Source organism: Apteryx mantelli, chromosome 3 (assembly GCF_036417845.1).
Source record: "Apteryx mantelli isolate bAptMan1 chromosome 3, bAptMan1.hap1, whole genome shotgun sequence".
NCBI lineage: Eukaryota > Metazoa > Chordata > Aves > Apterygiformes > Apterygidae > Apteryx > Apteryx mantelli.
The window spans coordinates 114,854,242-114,872,477 of record NC_089980.1 but is presented as its reverse complement, the minus strand read 5'-3'; the positions used below and the strand labels follow the sequence as shown (position 1 = coordinate 114,872,477).

Below are 18,236 nucleotides of genomic sequence, written 5' to 3'. Positions count from 1 at the left end.
TCTTTGGTAAAAAAGATTCAAATGAGGATGCACTGCACTTTGTCTCTGTAGACCATGTATCAGCCATCCAAGTCTGCAGTCTGCTTTCTTCTGAGCTAACTGCAATCACAAAGGCTGTCTTGGAAAACAAAAAGTAGTCTGAGGCCACATGTGACAATCCATTAACTTTATCATCACTAAAATGAGATTCTATTTTTGGACAGGTTTTTTGACTGTTGACAAAGGGTAAGCAGAATCACTGAGATATCTTGTGACATTATAGAAGTTGAAAGTTTTAAACCTGTCCGAAAGCAGGAGATATGTTGAGAAGGCAGACAGATAAAGTTTTGATCAATGGTATAAGAAGATGGGAAACTTCTAATAAAACTAATGAGATCACTGAGGTAAAATATGGAAAAAAGTTATAATTTACCCTCAAATAAGACATTTTCCACACTTCTGAGATTTTAAACATTTCACATTTTACAATTCTGCAAACTCTTAACATAGAAGGTAGATAATTGCTGGGAGTGCATCAAAATAAATCTCAAAAAAGCAAGATAATCTAGGAGTTAATTTCCAAAACTGCAAAAACATAGAATGACTCACAATTCTGTTGTAAAACAAGACTAAAGGCAAAATCCAAAGGTCAAATGATAACATGCTATCAATATACACTGTAACAGAGATGCCGCTGTAACTGCCAAATCCATACTGTATACTTTAGGTGTTTCAGGAAGTCCCCAGAAGTTAGATTTTATAATAGTAGTGGTTGAACTCCAGAAATAAACTAGGATATCCTTGATAAGTTAGACAAATATTGAAATGAAAAAAAAAATTCCTTAGGTTAGACATCCCAGAAAGAGTAATGGTACCAGAAAAATAACTAAGGAGACGGATTTTAATTTTTGAACTTTTTTGTAGAGATATGACGGGATAAAGTTCATAATTTTGGCTTAAGGAAAAAATGCAGAAGTATCAGGCACTTAACTTGTGCCAATACTCTCTGTTTTCACTGTGACTAGAAATGGTTTATGTAAAGAGACTAAATCATCTTAATACACAGTACATAGAAATGTCACATGTAAAACACATGAAACAGTGAAAGAAGGAATGAGAAGGGAAGAGCTTAACTAAAATGTAGAATATGTCCATGCCCTCAGGCAACACTGTATATTTGAGATGTGCAATGGTGCAGGCCGAATGTGTTGCACAATGTCTTAGCTACCTTAGTGTCTTAGCCTTAATAACACTGAAGACCTGCATCTGCTTTTTTATTTACAATTCTGTAATATGTAAGCTATTGTGACAGTTTTTCCTGAGCCTCTGTGACAGTACTTTTTCCTTGTTTTTCTCGTGCTGTTGTCTCAAGGCCTTGCCCCTCCAAACCTCGATAGTGTTGTTGTGGTGGGTTCTCATGGGAAGCCATTACCATCACTATGAGAATCACTCCTTCCTTCTCCCTCCTTTCTTTTTGTTTTGTAGATTTTAGTTTAATTAGAGAAAACCAAAATAGATAATAGTCATTTGAATACACAATAAATATTACCCAATAATATATTTGCACAGAAGTTTAACAATCAATGTGCAAAACGTGACACAATTATAATACTTCTATCAGTGCTATAAATGAGAACGACCAATGATGAGTTTTAGCAAGTCCCAAAGAAAAGCACAGAGTACTAGGGAAAAAGCATGGCAAAAAAATCATTATCATCCTAATCACGTTCATCATCACCACCTGTTGCAGTGCAGACTACCAGAAAAGTAGTACCAGCCACACTGGTATAGGACCTGCTCACTGCTCTTCCTGGCTGGCCGCTGGGGAGAGTTTTCTCCTTTCCCTCCTTGCTCCTTTCATGATTAAGTCAATCTATGCCATCATCAACAGACACAATTTACAAAACTCTTGTGCATGCAAGCCTGTCTCAACATCCTTAGTGCAATAAATGCATCATTTAATAAACTTTAAGCTAACATCTACCCAACTTTTCACTCTATTTTGTGTTGAAACACTAAAGTATCTGAAAAATAACAGGTGAAAAGAAACATGTAGACAGGGAGTTTCTCCTTCTGTACATGAGAAATGTTGGAGGAGGACTCCTGCTCTTCTACTTGTGTTATTTTCACTGACTGAACAGTAAACAGCCTCTCAATTTTTTGCAGATTTAATCAAGACGTATTATTCACCTTATGTTAAAACACTGTTTAGAGCAGAATCTCATACTGAGATTAAGCATCCAAATATACTTTGTTTTGATTCACAAGACATGGCTCCAGTCCAAATTTGATAGCCTAATACTGATGACCTAGTACTTTCTAAGAATGTTCACAGTGAAATACACTTTCCTGTTTAAAGCGCTTGTTACAGGAAACACAACAAGGACTTCTAGTCATGGAGATCTGAGGAACAGGGAAATAAATATGAATCATGTATCTGCTGTAACAGCTGATTCACATGACCAGCCAACTAAATGATAGCAATTTCAGATTCCAAGTTAGGCCTTTTATCTCTACAAGCACTGAAATAAAGTTGTTGAAGTTGCTGTTCCCTTTTATTTGATTTCTCATAAATTAAAGACACAATAATTTCTTCCTGAAATAGGCTACTGTTTTCCCTCAGTAGAATACAACAGCAGCCCCTGCTTCACAGCTATCTAACTCAGAGAAGGAATGGGATGCTAATCAACACTAAAGAGGACAGATTACACAAACTTTGACAATAAAGAATGATGTTGAAAGTACACCAGTCATTCTGAGACAGATAAAGAGTGCAGGCTTCCTATCTTGCCTTCAACTCCAAAATGGTAAGGAACGTTTCACTCATTTCTATATTCTGAATAGAAAGACAAAATAAAACCTGAAGAAATTAATACTAAAATAGGCTGTTGACTCCATGAACAACAAAAAGAACTTCTCGTAACTGCATCTTGTCTTGATTCAGGCACTGTTACAGCCCTAATACCTGTACTGTCAGTCTGTATCTACATCAGTAAATTCTGACCTTGAGTCTACTGACATTGTCTAGCACTGTCCACATTTATAACCTTAAAACAAGGTTGTCTCATTCAAATTGCTTATTGGGAACGGTCCCTGGCTCCTGTTTGTTCCTGGACTGCACCTTAGCTTGTTTGGTAGAGCGCTGTATGACCCAAAAGCAACGGTCATACCATGCCAAGGTCTGTTTAACAGAATGATCTAAATGCTTAAGTTCCAGTATTTGGGCCCAGAACTCTGGACTATATAATTTTCTATAATAAACCTCACCTCAGACTTCACTCATAGTAAGTAACACCAGGAGTAGAAAAAAACCTTTCAGGAGAATTCAGAATGGATAAATATGTATTCAAAAACATGCATCAACAACTCAGAATTGAAATCCTAACAGCCAGTTCTTTCAAGCCTGAAATGCAATAAGGATGATAGTGAATGTCCTTCAGAATCTAATGGAAAGATGAAATAGCACACCGTCACAAGTTAGGGACTGTCTCCTTGGGATTTTTTCCTATTATTTTTATTTGCTGTGTCTATATCAGTCATGGAATTGGAACAATGTCAGCACAATTTAAACTGAGTGATAACATTGAAACATAACAAGGCTATTATTGACACTACCACAAGTGCTACAAATAAACAAGAAGCATAAGGATATAGCACAGGTATGTGAAAATGAAATTAGCTGCAGAATGAAAGAAGAGAGAAAGATAAGGATCCAAAATCTGTTGTCATCAGGTCATACCAATGGTCTCAATTACATTTTCAGATCAGTAAGATAAATGAGCATCCTATACCAATAATTGTAATACGTCACTCAAGAATTTATTCATTTCAGATTATTCATTTATTCATTTCCTATGCCTAACGGTATACGAAGTAAGAGTTTCAGATACGCTTGTGCCTAGTAATTCTGATAGAATTATTATCAAATCATTTTTGATATAGGTACCTATAGGAAAGCATTAAAAATAATATTAACTGGTTTTTTGTCCTCATCCTTAAGGTGAACTAATTAACATAGGAATTAACCATACATGATATGATATTTTAACAAGCAAGATCTCTTTTTAAGCTGCAGGTCTATGTAACCTATTAAAATGGAAAATGTCGATACCTGCATACTAAATGATAACAGGTGTTTTGTACTAGAATGAAATCAACCCAAGTATGTATCAGACTGAAGCTCATGGTCAAGAAAAATTAAAGATGTTTTTGTTGCCAAGGTTCTCATCTGTTTGAAGCAGAAGCAGCGCAAATAAGGCTAGGATACCTTAAGTCCCCCTTTTTTTTGGTAAATTAAGGCTCTTCTTAATTTCCACAACCATATACAATATATCTGTTCTATTGTTTGTGTTACATACTAATTTTGACCTAGGTCTGTGAAGATTCTCCATGAGGCATGAAAACAATTTTAGTTTTGTAACTACCCCAATAAAGGTGGAGAACACTAACCACAATTTTCAAATAAGATACCTAATATGAAGAATTACATTCCGTAGCATATAACGTTTTATATTTTTCAAAGATGATAAAAATCTGTACATTGTATTGACTTTCAAGGAAAAAAAAATAAAACATTTTAACTTTCATTTTTACTTCAGATCTTTTTTAGTTATTTTGCACGTGTTCAAAAATCTCTCTCTACATTATTCATTAATCAACAATAGAGATCATATCAAAACCTTAAATTTGTGAAAGGACCAAATATCTACTTGAAATAGATTCACTGGGATATAATGAAAGAAGTAACTCCATGAGTTTAAAACACTTAATTTAGTTCATACCTTGATAAACAGCTTTGAATCCTGGAGAGCCAATGCTGTCATCAGACTGTAAGTGAAGCCACATCTGGTTGCTCATGCTCACAATAAGATCAGGAACACTAGATCCAGTGAGTCTGCATATACAACAAATTGCAAAGTCATTTTTAGAGGCATAAATGACCAAAAAAAAAAGCCTTTTACAGAATTTAATTTAGGTCTGCTTACAATATATTAGCCTAGTGATTTGATCAGTTGGTTTCTGATAGAATTAATTATTCTATACGGATTAGACCAACATACAGTTTTAGAAAAAAACATAGTGAATGATTACATTCAAACTACGAATGATCAAACACTTTTAATAAAGCTGTTCCTACCTAACACTTTCATTAACTAACTAGCTATTTGAGACAGAAAGGACTGTACGAGCAAAAATGTTTTCACTTGTTTAAATTATTATTGATTTTTTGCCATGCTTTTTTAAAAGTGAAGGAAGTTGGTTTACCTCCTTTACAGTGCATGTGTCCATACGAACTTACTAGAACCTCATCTGCCTCATTCTAATAACTTGCAATGGTCTCTTAAATTTAAGAAAAAAATGATTTCTCATACAACAATGCATGGTAATGACATACAGGTATGTACATTTCAATGCTGCATTTCAATGCAACGCATACCAGAAAAGCTGGTGAATAATACTACAAAACTTTAGTGCTTCTCAGGGATCTCTATTACATATCTAGAATCATGATATGTTAATGCAATGAGAAGAGTCTCAAAAAACTACTGGGAAAGAAAAATCTTCATAGATTTTCTTCATAGAAAAATGCCTACCACAAAATAATTTTGTTGACATCTAAAATATTCCTCCTTGTACTGAAGTTGAAGACTTCAATTCTGAAACAGCATCTCTGTGCTTGGTGCAAGAACATCATTACGAACTTAGTTTCAGATTTCCCACACCCTTTCTAGGAACATTCCATGCTTCAGCTTGACAAACAATATAAATCGGCTTTTTTCTCCTTCTGATCTGAATCCACATTCACCAACTTTCAACAGTTGAGAAAATCTATCTGTACAGCAGAGGAAATAATCTAAATCATGTACATTTCAGCAGACATACATGGGTATATTTAAAAATATTTGATCTTGCCAGATCATTTATTTATACCTATTATTTACATTTACTTATTCTATTAGAATCCTCTCTGTGAAGTAAAGGCTAAGAAGCAGAGCTAGCACAGCACTTTTCCTGTGGTCTAGAGTATGTCTCTGATCCTTAGGATTCTATGATTATTCATAATATAGTTCATTATTTTATGGATTAAACAGTAAACATTTTCTAGAAAAGTAGAGCAGGGATACTGTGTAGTAAATATAATTAATTCTTAAGTAAAGGTTGTATAAATTTTGTTATGAACAAATGCATTTTTTCTATTCCCATAGCCCACCACCTTTGTCTGGTATAGAAAAACTGAATAATATATGCCCCTTCTCACTCAGTCACCTCCATTATATGAAGTTGAATTGTAGAATACACATATACAACTTCTATTAAAGCCAGAAAAGAACAAGGACCAAGTAAGAAATTTCTATCCTGTATTCTGTAATTGTTTTAATTCAGTAATAAAGCATGAGCTAAAAAATGAGAACAGAATGACATGGAAGCCATTCCCTTTAATCCATTTGTGATCATCATTTCTGAAATTCACAAATTTACAAAACCTATTTAAATTCTCATTCTAAATCTTTTGTAAAACAGATTAATATAAAATTATTTTAGTTTAGTTACTGCTCTCTGGTCTACTTATGTGACCACCCTGAATGAAATTTATTCAGATATTCAAACAAGATGACTGCAATACATGTTCTCTGAACATCTGAAAAGGAAATAAAGAACTTCACTATAGAAATTTGTTCTACTTGCTCTCATTTTGTTTATATAGCTAAAGATACTGCTTTGTATTTTAATAACTGGAATGCAACATTTCGCTAGTTTGAGATTTTTATGAGGTCAAATGAATAATCCTGATTTGTGGTCAGGTGATATTCTAGGTCCTACACTGAAGTTACTCTTGTCCATTGCTGATTATGTGTCAAATGATGTGTGAGACCTATTCAAGAATCTGAATTTACAGACAGCATTGTCATTCAGTATTCTGAAAGTAAGATATATCCTTATGTGACTGTAAGTCATAAGTATTTGATAGGCATTTTATTCCAAAATGTAATGTAATTAAAAAAACCCAACAACACTCTCATGGTAGCGGCATGTGCAGTATCATCTCCTAAAGTTTTCAGGATCTATCAGTATAATAACTGAACTTAAAGTTCTATATAAGGTATTCATACAAGAATTGTAATGATATTTTGTGTCTTAAACAATGCATTCTCTTTGCTCAGTTCTTTTACACTGTTGATCACTACAGAGATATTCAACCACATACCCTAGGCATTTAGTCTTCACAGAGCTTATTTTCCTACATTGCTCCTACTCAGTTTAGACTATTTCAGTGAGAAACGCAGAGCGTTTAAATTAACCTGTGCTCTGAAACATCCTCTGAAGGAATATATGCCTCTCCAGAGGGTTGTCTAAAAACAAGAAAATAAGATTAGTTGACTAATTTACTCAGCAAAGTTGTATGCAAAAAGTCAACTCATGTCAATAGGGTTCTAGTTAGGCAGAAAAAAACAAGAAACAGAGACAAAAGTCTTTCTCCTTCAACACCACTGATTTTTTACTCAAAGCAAAACAAATTAGGTGTTTTCCTCTTCTGTTGTTTCAATATATTTAGTTTTTTTGATATATTCATGTTCAAAATTTCAAATTTTGCATATCAATGAAACAAATGTTTTTTGGAACTGAAAAGGACAGCAAGTAAACACCACATTTTTTTTTCTCTCTCTGAGTAGCTGGCTACAGAATAGCTAGGTTTAGGTGCAGGAAAGAATTTTGTGTCCTGTGTAAACTTCTGATTAATCATTAAGTCTATGCACTAAGCATTCTTCGTATGCAGGATATTCCTTCTGGACAATTTCTGTGACACTGATGTACAGAGGTTTGAGTTGCAGTTCATCATGGCTAAGAAAATAACACTCAGACCACTGAACCAATACTAAGCATTTTGCCTAATAAAAGTATAGTCCAATAATAGAGAAGCACTTTTAGACTGAATGTACCCAGAAATCAAGATTTGGAGAAGTATGAGTCATATTTCTGGCTTTTGTTGTATCGAGAAATAGTTTGTAGTCTTGAATCCTTAAGATCACGCCTTAATTTTGATGAGCTACTTTTTCTTATAGAACAATTATTGGTAGTGTGACCGAGCTTATAGATATGGAAACCAAAAAAAAATTCATATGAACAGCTGCACTGAACTCCAGATAGAGCTCTGCACATTGGAAGACTTTGGGATGGAACCTTCAAGCACTGCGGTAGCCATACTTGATGTAGGGAAATAATAATCACTTTGCCCATTTTGTTAATGTAGACTCCATTTTATCCAAATGAGGCACATACTGCATTCTCTTTCTTCCTTCTGACTATCATACCATCACAAAGAGATGTAAATTCAGTCAGACCTTTGTCTATGATAAACAAATAGGTGTGAGATAAGTAAAACAAATACTGTGATGAACTGACACAAGATGCCACAGATGCAGAATTTCTCAACAAAGAAACTATAAAATAGCTTTTAGTAAAGAAGCAGAAGGAAGGTGGGAACTGAAGACTGAAGAACCATGAGCTAAATTATAGGAACTCCCTCTGCCTTTCACTTTAAAGCCCATCCAGCAAGGTTATGTACAAGAAGCTATACATCCCATATGTAAATTATATTGCTTTGTTACTCTTTTATTGAAATCTGGCAAAAACTTAATGTATCCCATCTGAGTGAAATGGGCTCAGGTATTACTACTGCTAGCCTACCCAAAACTGCTGTTGTAATAGCCATGTATGCTCATACATGGTCTAGAAGATTTTTGGTTACTATCTGGTAGCAAGTGGTTGACAGTATTATGGCTTTATTTCCGCAGAAAAGTAAGAGGAAAAATATTAAATCTATTGCAGCTTAGCATAAGCAAATGGACACAGGTTATCTTGGATAAGTAAGGAAATTGATAATACACAGTGATATGTAGCTACATTGTAAAGTTTGACCTGTGTTAATTGTAAGAATGAAAATACAAGTACAACAGCTGGTTAGTCTGGAATATTTGAGTTGCTTTCCAAACTGATTAGGAACTGTACAGGTTCAAAAAGAAAGATGCTAGTCTAAAGTCAGAATAATTAATATAAACTTGCTGGTATTATAATAACTTGATAAAATTGTGACATTCATTTAAATGAGTACTGTAAGTCTCTAAAAGGAAAATGCCTCACCAGATACTGAGGTATATAAATAAAAGTGATTTAGAAGAGGCCTACAAAAGCAGACATGTAAAGTAAGAAAAGATGAATAATAATTCAGAAGATACTGGACATCATCTTCTGAAACCACAGCAATAACATTAACTTCTGACTTGTCTTACCAGGTAAAAGAGTTAACCTAAATACCAGGCCATAACTGTTTAGATTCCATGCTCTGTATTCTTTACTTTTTATTCTTTTTTATATAAACAAATATTTGAATTTTTTAGCAATGAAGGAAAATTCACTTATGCCTGCTGATAACAGTGATGATCTAAAGGAAGTCAACTGTGGTTCTCCAGCCTCTCAAGGGCTGTTCAGATGTGTAAATGCCTAACCAATTAACTAGTGTTTAATCAGTCCTGTTTGTACAGAGTAACTTGATTACAGTATGAGATCCACATTGATAATTTCTCAATGCAGGTAAAATGAACTCTAAAATTCTAAGCTTTTATGAGTAGTATGGGACATTTTTACTGTATATAAATGTCTGTGCAGCATGCAAATAAAATAACAGAATAAACTGTCATCACATCACAAAGCCACTGAATTTCATCATAAAAATAATCCAACAGAAGTTTTTGGGTTTTTTTAAATATATATTTTCTCAGTGAAATAATAACTACACATTCAGATTATCCACCCATCTGATTCTTAGTTGTGTCTCTAATATAATTTGAATTGACTAATATTAACCATATTTGGCACAGGAAGGAGATAATAAAGGTATCTAAATTCCTACATGCTTGTTGAAAATCAGCAATTTGATGTATGAAAAAGACTCAAGAAAGTCAGCCTTCATCTTAATGCTGTATCCCTTCAGAATGCCAATGGCCTATTCAGTCATGTAGATGTGTACCAGTCAAAATATATGCCATTGCTTGCTCAGGTTCACATCTTGGGGACAGAGCTAAGACTGTTCAGGAGAGGGATGGGAAATACAGATTACAAGTAAAGAAGTAATCTGTAAGAAATAAGGATTCACCAGTTTCTCTGTTCACACAATAACTTGCTTCTAATTTCCAGGAGAAATTTCATCCTGCAGAGGACCCAAGGGTTCAGATAGCTAGCATCCAGACTGTCCAGTCCATTCTGGTTCAGTTTATGACACTGGTTCTGGGAGATCCCACTGAGAAAAGATGCTTTTGCCTGATAAGTCTGTTAACTAGGAAATCACTAATTTCAAGTGCTATAATTGCATGGTACAACTTGCGGTTCTCAACAGGATGCCATCCAAACCCTGTCTGAAATTCCAAGTGAATGTAGAGATCTAAGGAACAGGAGACAGAAGGGGAGATGTAAACTATAAATCAGTTCTGGGGCCCATAGCAGAAGAAAAGCACATTCCAGCGAGCCTGAATCTGAATATCTCAGGTAGTGAATACTCACTCAGCATTTTTTATTCTGGAAAACATAAAAATATATATATATATATTGTGAATACCTCATTTGCACAAGACAAAATATTTTTGAATCATCTATGATTAACTACAAAGGATCTGCTGAGGTATCTACCGGAGTTCTGGTGACTGGCAGACATACTGAAACAATGAGAAATACCTCTTTGCATAAGGTACAGAAAATTGTTCCTGTTTATCAGTTCATGCATAAATGCAGCACTAACCATTAGCATCTATATCCCAGGACCCTGAAAATGAGGTAAGAAAGCCCTCCATGGTAGTCAGATCATTCTGGGATCAAAAGTATTTATTTGTGATGCAGTCTTGTTTGTGGATCCTGTCTTCTGTTTATGGAGCCAAATGATGAGTTGATGAGCACATCTCAATTGAACCAGAAGGTATCACAAGTGATATGTAGTGTTTAACATCTACGCTTTCTGGACATGCTCACTAATGTTTATGTTCACCAACTCCCTGGCTAGCTCTAATAATGTCTTGTCTGGCATAGGTGAGGTAAGTAGGTTCTTCCTAACTTCAACTTCTGAGTCATGGTCAGAGTATATTTGTATCAATATTTATGTCCAAGGAAATAGATAAAGAATTGTACAGAGTGAGTCCATGACTGATGGCTGACACATTTCCCCTAAATCAATCACCAGAGTCATAGTCTTAGGGATGACAGACAGACATAGTGACAGTACAAAGATAACATTGCTTGGAAGTAAAATGTCTGAAACTGAAACCTGTGATGTGTATGAATGCCAATGTAAATGTGAATATTCTGGAGGTCAAGACCATCAAACTAATAAGTAACAACTAAGATTATGTAGAAAGTGAAGCAATGAATGAACTCACTGAACAAGCACCTCAAGACAAAGAAGATTATGGATGAAACACTAAAACCCTTTCATCTTCCTACTCAAAGTCTGGAAGGTAACTGAAGTCCCTCTCTTCTGGATACTGACAGAATCTCACCATTTTTGTGAACTGCATTAAGAAATTCACTTTTTGTTCCAAACTTTTGATATGGGTAAGGGTTTTGTAGAGTAAGAGAAAATGCAATAAAATACTGTATACAGACTAAAACTTTAATGGAATATACTTTCCTCCTTACTTATTTTCACATAATCTGCAAATGCAAGCCTTCAGAAAAAAAAAAAAAGAAAAGAAAAAAGGTGGGGAAGAACAGTAAAGCAGAAAAGAAAAAATAGCAGAAAAAAAGAAGGATTTGTTTTTTTATTCAGGGTTTCCCAATTCCTCTGTATATAGAGCCATTTCCTTCAGCTAGGAGGATGACAAAATAGGGAAGGTCTGATCTTATGGGAACACAAGTCTGTCTGACAAGTGTGTTGCAGACTAAGTTTGTCCAAACCTGTAACTGTTTGACGACACGATTGTTTAGAAAGGTGAGGAATGGAGACTTGGAGACCAGCCCTTCAGACATGTTGGCTGGCACTAAAATCATTTCAATGTGGGGACGGGCAATCCTAGGTCACCTCTATATGAAAGAGGGTAACAATGTTGAGGCAACTGATAGAACTGATGAAGCAGTGATAGCCAAGCTTCTCAGGACTGTGCACAGAAACAGAGGGCATGGGAGTTAGAAAAGATAACTGTGAGAGGAAGAAACTTTTTGCACTGGTTTCCTCTGACCTTAGTTATCAAGAAGAATCCAGAGCCATACTTCAAAGAAGAATGAGCCATGGGAATGCTTTTAAGCATGTTGTTCAGGACCAGAAATATTTGTTCTTATTCAGTTTAGAATATGTAAGCAGCACAGGATGATCTTAATAAATGCTCAAATTCAAAAAGTTTATGGCAGATGCATGGCATCAAAATAGGAATATATGTAAGTAGCATGGACATAAAAAGAATATAATACATTACTATAAAAAAATTTAGAAAGCATGTGATTGCAGACACATGCATTGAATTCTTAATATATTTTATTGCTGTTATAAACACATAAACAACCAAAAACCTCCAACAGCTTCTCTTAGTTATGATGGGTTGAGAATGAGATGCCTCTCTGATCCATGAAAGAGACTGAGGTTTAGATTTTAGGGCTGAGATCTAATTGTCAGGGGCCTAAAAATCCATTTAAATTTTTTTTTTTTTATCCACAACTACATTCTCAATGTTTTTTTTTTCCCCTCAAGGCTTCATTAAAAAAAAAAAATTCCAGCACACAGTTTTCATCTACACATATGTATTCAAGCACCTCTGCTACAATATCTGGTTTCATCTTTACAGATTATCCTTTATGATAAACTTAGTATCACCTGAGCACCTATTTCCTACAAATGTTAGCTACCTATTAAGTTGTAGTTTTAAAAGCATGCCTTCTTCCAATTAAGAATATTCCATACAGACACATAGATACATAGATATGATATTCCATATATATCTGTGAAAAAGCTTTGAGCCTTTTCTGCAATCTTTTATTTTCCCTTTTCCTGTTCTCTTACTGTGCAGAATATTTTAAGCAATTAAATGTGTGGTTTGGAGGCATTAGAACAATAAATTAAGCTGCATGAAGCACAGCATTCAGAAGTCAATAGTTTCACATTTATGGCATTAAACTCTATAAAGCAGAAAGTCCCTTTAAAATTCAGTCATAAACATCTTGAGTTCTCAATATGGGAAAATATTTTCCTTTTTTGAAGTAAATGCCTTTCCATTGTTTGTCCAGGTTTTCTTTTCCTTTTAGAGGAACAGTTTTATGGTATTGTTCTATTCTTCACAGTTGACAAATCACTATGCTCTGTGTGTGCTTAATTGCACCCATATGGCAAGGTAAAGCTCTGCAACTTTTTACTGCTGAAGCTGAGATAGGCAATAAGTGTCAGTAAAATTCCCCAATTTTACTTGGCTTTATATTTTTCTTTTAATACTAACAATGTCAACTGCTTAGCTAATCAGTGGAGAAAGACTCCAATACGGTATTATAAAACCCTTCTTTCTCCTAAATTTTACCACTTCTAAAAATCCTTACTTTTCTTTCTTCTGAATTTAAGTAATATGAAATAAAATAAGTTATTAGGAAGCCAGACTCAATAGTGTTTAAGATATATAAAAAGAAAACCTAACTTTTAGCCATTATGGAAAGGTAGGTTGCTCTCTAAACACCCATTAAGTTTCCAAAGTGTGTGTGAAAAGAAAAGGATCAATGTTTATTAAACAGCATCTCTCTGTCACAGATCATTGCATTGCGGACCAAGACAGCTGACCTAAGTAGCAGGGTTTGAATGACTAATTTGTGATTTCTTCTTCTCTGTATCATGGAAAAAATAAAATTGCTTGATGTTCTATTTAAGAACATTTAACAGCAGATTGATGAATTCAGGGACTCAATTCAAAAAAGGAAATTAAGTTTTAATACATTATTGTTGCAAGAAATATTTAAATAAAAGCATTTAAAAGTAAAGCAAGTCTTCTAATGCAAAGTGTTAGTTTAGTTAATAAGAACTTAGGAGCACAGAAGGAGGCATTGCAGGAAGTGTCCTGACTGATGACCCTGACCTCATACATAGTTATTGCTATTGGATAATTTTGCAGGCGTAGTTGTTAGCTTCTAGTCAGCCTCTCTTAAACATGAAAAATAACTACAATCAGAACTTTACAGCCTAAACCCATTAGATTAATTTTCAGTTAAGTTCTGTTGCTCTGTTTCCAGAGTTAACCATCTCAGCATACATACACCATAAAATAATACAGCTAATTTTTTTTTTAATCAAGTAATGCTTCCAAATGAAGCAATTGTTAAAAAAATAAAGAATATTGACAAGTATTTCTGCCTTTAATTAACTGAGCTGTTGATGGCAAAATTTTCTACAAATGCAAGCCTAGCAAAGTTTACCATAGGCCCTAAAATTAGGGAATTTTAAGAAACTGAAACATGCAAAACATTAAGCCCCCTATGCACAGATGTTGCTGTCAGTTCTAATTATGACTAGGAATATGAACTGTGAATAAAGTAATTGTTTTTTCATATTTTCATTTCTGACCAACATAAATTTCAATTCTTATTAAAAACCAATGACATGTACTTTTTTTACTCTATTCGCAGTGCCAGATAAACTGTCATAGAAATAAATTAAATTGATTTGAAGTGATTTGCTCTTCATCAATGTATAGTGCTTGTTATTCCATCTCAGTGCTATTTTACATGTACTTACAATTTTTTTTTAATTACTTTTCCATTTTCTTCCAGAAGTTAAATTTGAGCTGGATACTCTATATTCTGACCTTCCTCTTTCCCCCTTTTTAAAGATGGGTATCCCTCTCCACCCTCATCTAGCTGTACTTACTAGTGCAGCTATGAGGTCTTACAGATTGTTACTAATGTTTGAGAATTTGCACATTATACAGCTTGTGAGGTGACTGTTCATTTATATATTGTAATCCTTGTCAACTCCACAAATCCTCTTCCATCAAATTCCTAAAGTTCCCTTGTTTACTATTCTGCTAGATCCCAATGTCCACTGGATAGCTGGTTTATAAACAGCCTGGCATAACTGAGCCCTGCTCCATTGTAAGGTATCAGTACTAAATTTAGGATAAAGCACCAGAGTCTGCTGCTACCTCAAGGGCTCTAGCTGCTTTGAGACCTGGAAAAATCTGTATGCAGCTCAGGCTTGTGTGTTCAGACATGACATCATTATATGGAAGGAAAAGGTTCAAATCACTTAAATACTTTTCTACATCAAACCTAATTTCTATTTTCTCACAGTTGATTCAAACTAATTTTTTAAATCTAAGAAGCTTTAAAGATAAATACATTAATTTCTACAGTGGTATTTTGTAGACTTTCTGCAAAAATGTTGGCATCTAAGCTGCTAAGAGAAACTTGCTCAGCATTAGAAAAGCTATATGATTTTTTTTAAAAGTTCCTGAAAAGTTATAAGTTAAGTCTAGCCAGAAAAATCTTTGCTGTAAGCTGCTTCATTCTCCTGGGAAGAATAAAATACTGCATGGTGCTGTTCAAACCTCATTAAATATAATATAAGTTATTAAAACTAACAGAAAATTTTGGTAAGAATATCACTGACATTTAGTTATGAGTCTACAAGTGGACCTAGTGTTTTAGGAAGAAAGTTGCTTTGCATCCACAAAAGCAAAGCAAATGCAGCATATCTGCAATGCAGGTTAAATATACTGTATTTCATAATGCATGATACCTCCAGGGTTTAATAATCACAAAAACAGTGTCCCAATAAAAATTCAGATTTACTAATTATTGTAAAATTCCTAGTTTCATATTTTGACCTTTCTGGATTTCCATTGTATTTAAGTTATTAATCATTTACTATCTTGATTAAATGATTTTCAGGGCAATGCTAACATGCAAAGCATTGCAATGCAAAAGGCAGATCCATCTAATTGCATACCCCCCTTTTCAGTCAAACGCACAATTTACATTACAGTACAGTGTTGGCCCTTCCATCTTTAATCCAAAGTGATAGGCTATAGGGAAATAAGAATAAAACAGGAACTACTTCAGTCAAAAATCATATTGAAGGGAGGGTCGGAACAGGTACTGTATGTCTCTGTAGTGAGAGCATTATAGTAGTGCTAGAAATGCAAGTGCATTCCAAAGTGGATTCTGAGATGGATATCTGCCATAGAAGTCTTCAGAATATTTTTAGAGTGAAAAATAATTACTGAGAGTGATGCGATTATGGGGGCTTGCCCTCTTAGATACAAACTAAAAATAACAATTAATATGAGCTGAGACTATTAATTTTGTTTTTTCCTCTGGCAGTCACAGAAAATAAATATGGATTATGTAATCACAGGTTAATTCCCTTGAAATAAAAAAAATAAAGAAAGAAGCTTAATAAATAATTACTTGATAAGTAATTTTAAAATTGCAAACTTTGATATACAGAGTGAACACCTCAACGTAACAATGGAATGAAGTATTCAGGGTACCAAATTTACTAAGGAGTTCAGAAGCTTGACTCTGAAGTGGGTTTGGAATTTCTGTAAGCCAAAATGTATCCCAATACAAACAGAAAAATTTGCATATCTTTTCTCCAATCAACAATTAACAACCAGTTAAATTAGCACTCCAAAATGATTGTAGAAGTATGTAACAGGTCTGCAAAACATAAGAAGAAAAAGTAAACATGGGTGTTATGCTTAAATACTAAGTTCTTAGAGCAGGAATTATTTCTTATTTTCTTTTTCCAGCACTTAGAATAAGGGATTCAATCTATTTAGTAGCAGCTAGTTGCTATTGCAGCACAAGAAACAAACGCAATGAGTGAATAATCCAATCATTTTCCAGTCTTAGCTTCTTAAAATCAATTAAACTAGGCATGTTCTATGTACTGTCTTTGATACCGTATTTCAGAAAGTATCCATTAATAAACATTAGGAATTTATCAACAAATAATTTAAAAGGAAATATTTCCCCCCCAGACTCATCCATCAAAAAATATTTTAATTAATTTAAAATAATTTCTGTGTTAACTGTATCCATTTTTTAAGATTATGCAAAATTCATCTCAGAATTTACATGGAGTCTCCAAAAAGTGACTCAAAATATAAAATGATGATGGATGCTTTTATCAAAGGTGTTCAATACTGCCTTTGTCCAGTAAATTTCTATGCAATGTCAAATAATGTTACTGTGAAATAACACATAATGTGCTAACTTAGCCATCTACAAGCTACAACTAAAATGTCTTGTGATGAGCTCCCTTTACAATCATGTGAAGGAAAACGAGCATCTGTCAAAAGTAATTCCTCTCATCTAAAAAAGGATGGTTAAGGTAGATGAAATGAATCCAGTCTCTACAGGAGCCTATTCTCTCCATTAATCCAGAGGGCATAAAGTAACCAATTCAAGCTCAGCTATTTAGTTTGTAGATGTCCAGAGTCAGGCAAAATGTTTGCACTTACATACAGCCAGAATTCCAGCCTGAATTTTTAACATCACTCACTTGATATCTGTGTATATTTTAAAAACCTAGAAACTAGAAACTATCTTTCTTCATTAAAGGGTCCTTTAGTATGGTTAGCATTAGTTATGACTAGTGGAAGTTACTAAAAAGAAAGCCTTCAAAATAAAATATTCAGCCGTCTAAGGGTTATTGAAGCTACAAGACTCTTGCTACAGAGGCATTAATAAAAAACAAAATGCTTTGGGCAAGAAGTAGAGGGAAAGCAAAGCTTTAGGAGTCTAGGAGTCAAACTTTGGTATCTTGATTTAATTTTATAAATAACTGAGCTATAACACACATTGTCTAAGAACTGTGGGGAAGGGAGTACGTATACAAGAGATGGGAATTTTACTACAGTTTATGTAAAGCATTTTTTAACTTTATAAATATGTACATGTGTTATATGCATTACATATATTTATATTACCTCACCCACTACTATGTACACTCTATTATAAAGTCCATGAAACATGTTTAACTAACTTCAGTGAATAGTGATCCATGCACTTTCATAGAAAGATTCGTAGCATCAGTACAGGTTTCTCAGTAAAACCCTTGTTTTTTTCTTTTCTTGCTCCAAAAATGTGATCAAAGTTTTGTTGCCTAATCCAACTGTTTATATATACAAATTTTGAAAAGAATTAATAGTTGGGTTTTTTAATATACAAGTTGTAATGTCTGTTTGCTGGAAGCTAAGCCATTTTTTTATGCCTTTAATTGCTTGTTAAAAACAATTACA

At 34.1% G+C, this 18,236-nt stretch overlaps 1 protein-coding gene across 1 annotated transcript in view; it reads right to left on the bottom strand.

The window, feature by feature from the left end:
* CSMD1 (CUB and Sushi multiple domains 1) overlaps positions 1–18,236 on the bottom strand; it is a 1,279,784-nt gene that overhangs the window by 381,959 nt on the left and 879,589 nt on the right. Inside the window, exon 12 of the mRNA XM_067294827.1 lies at positions 4,761–4,873. Coding sequence (XP_067150928.1) covers positions 4,761–4,873 — 113 coding nt within the window. The remainder of the gene's footprint in view (positions 1–4,760; positions 4,874–18,236) is intronic.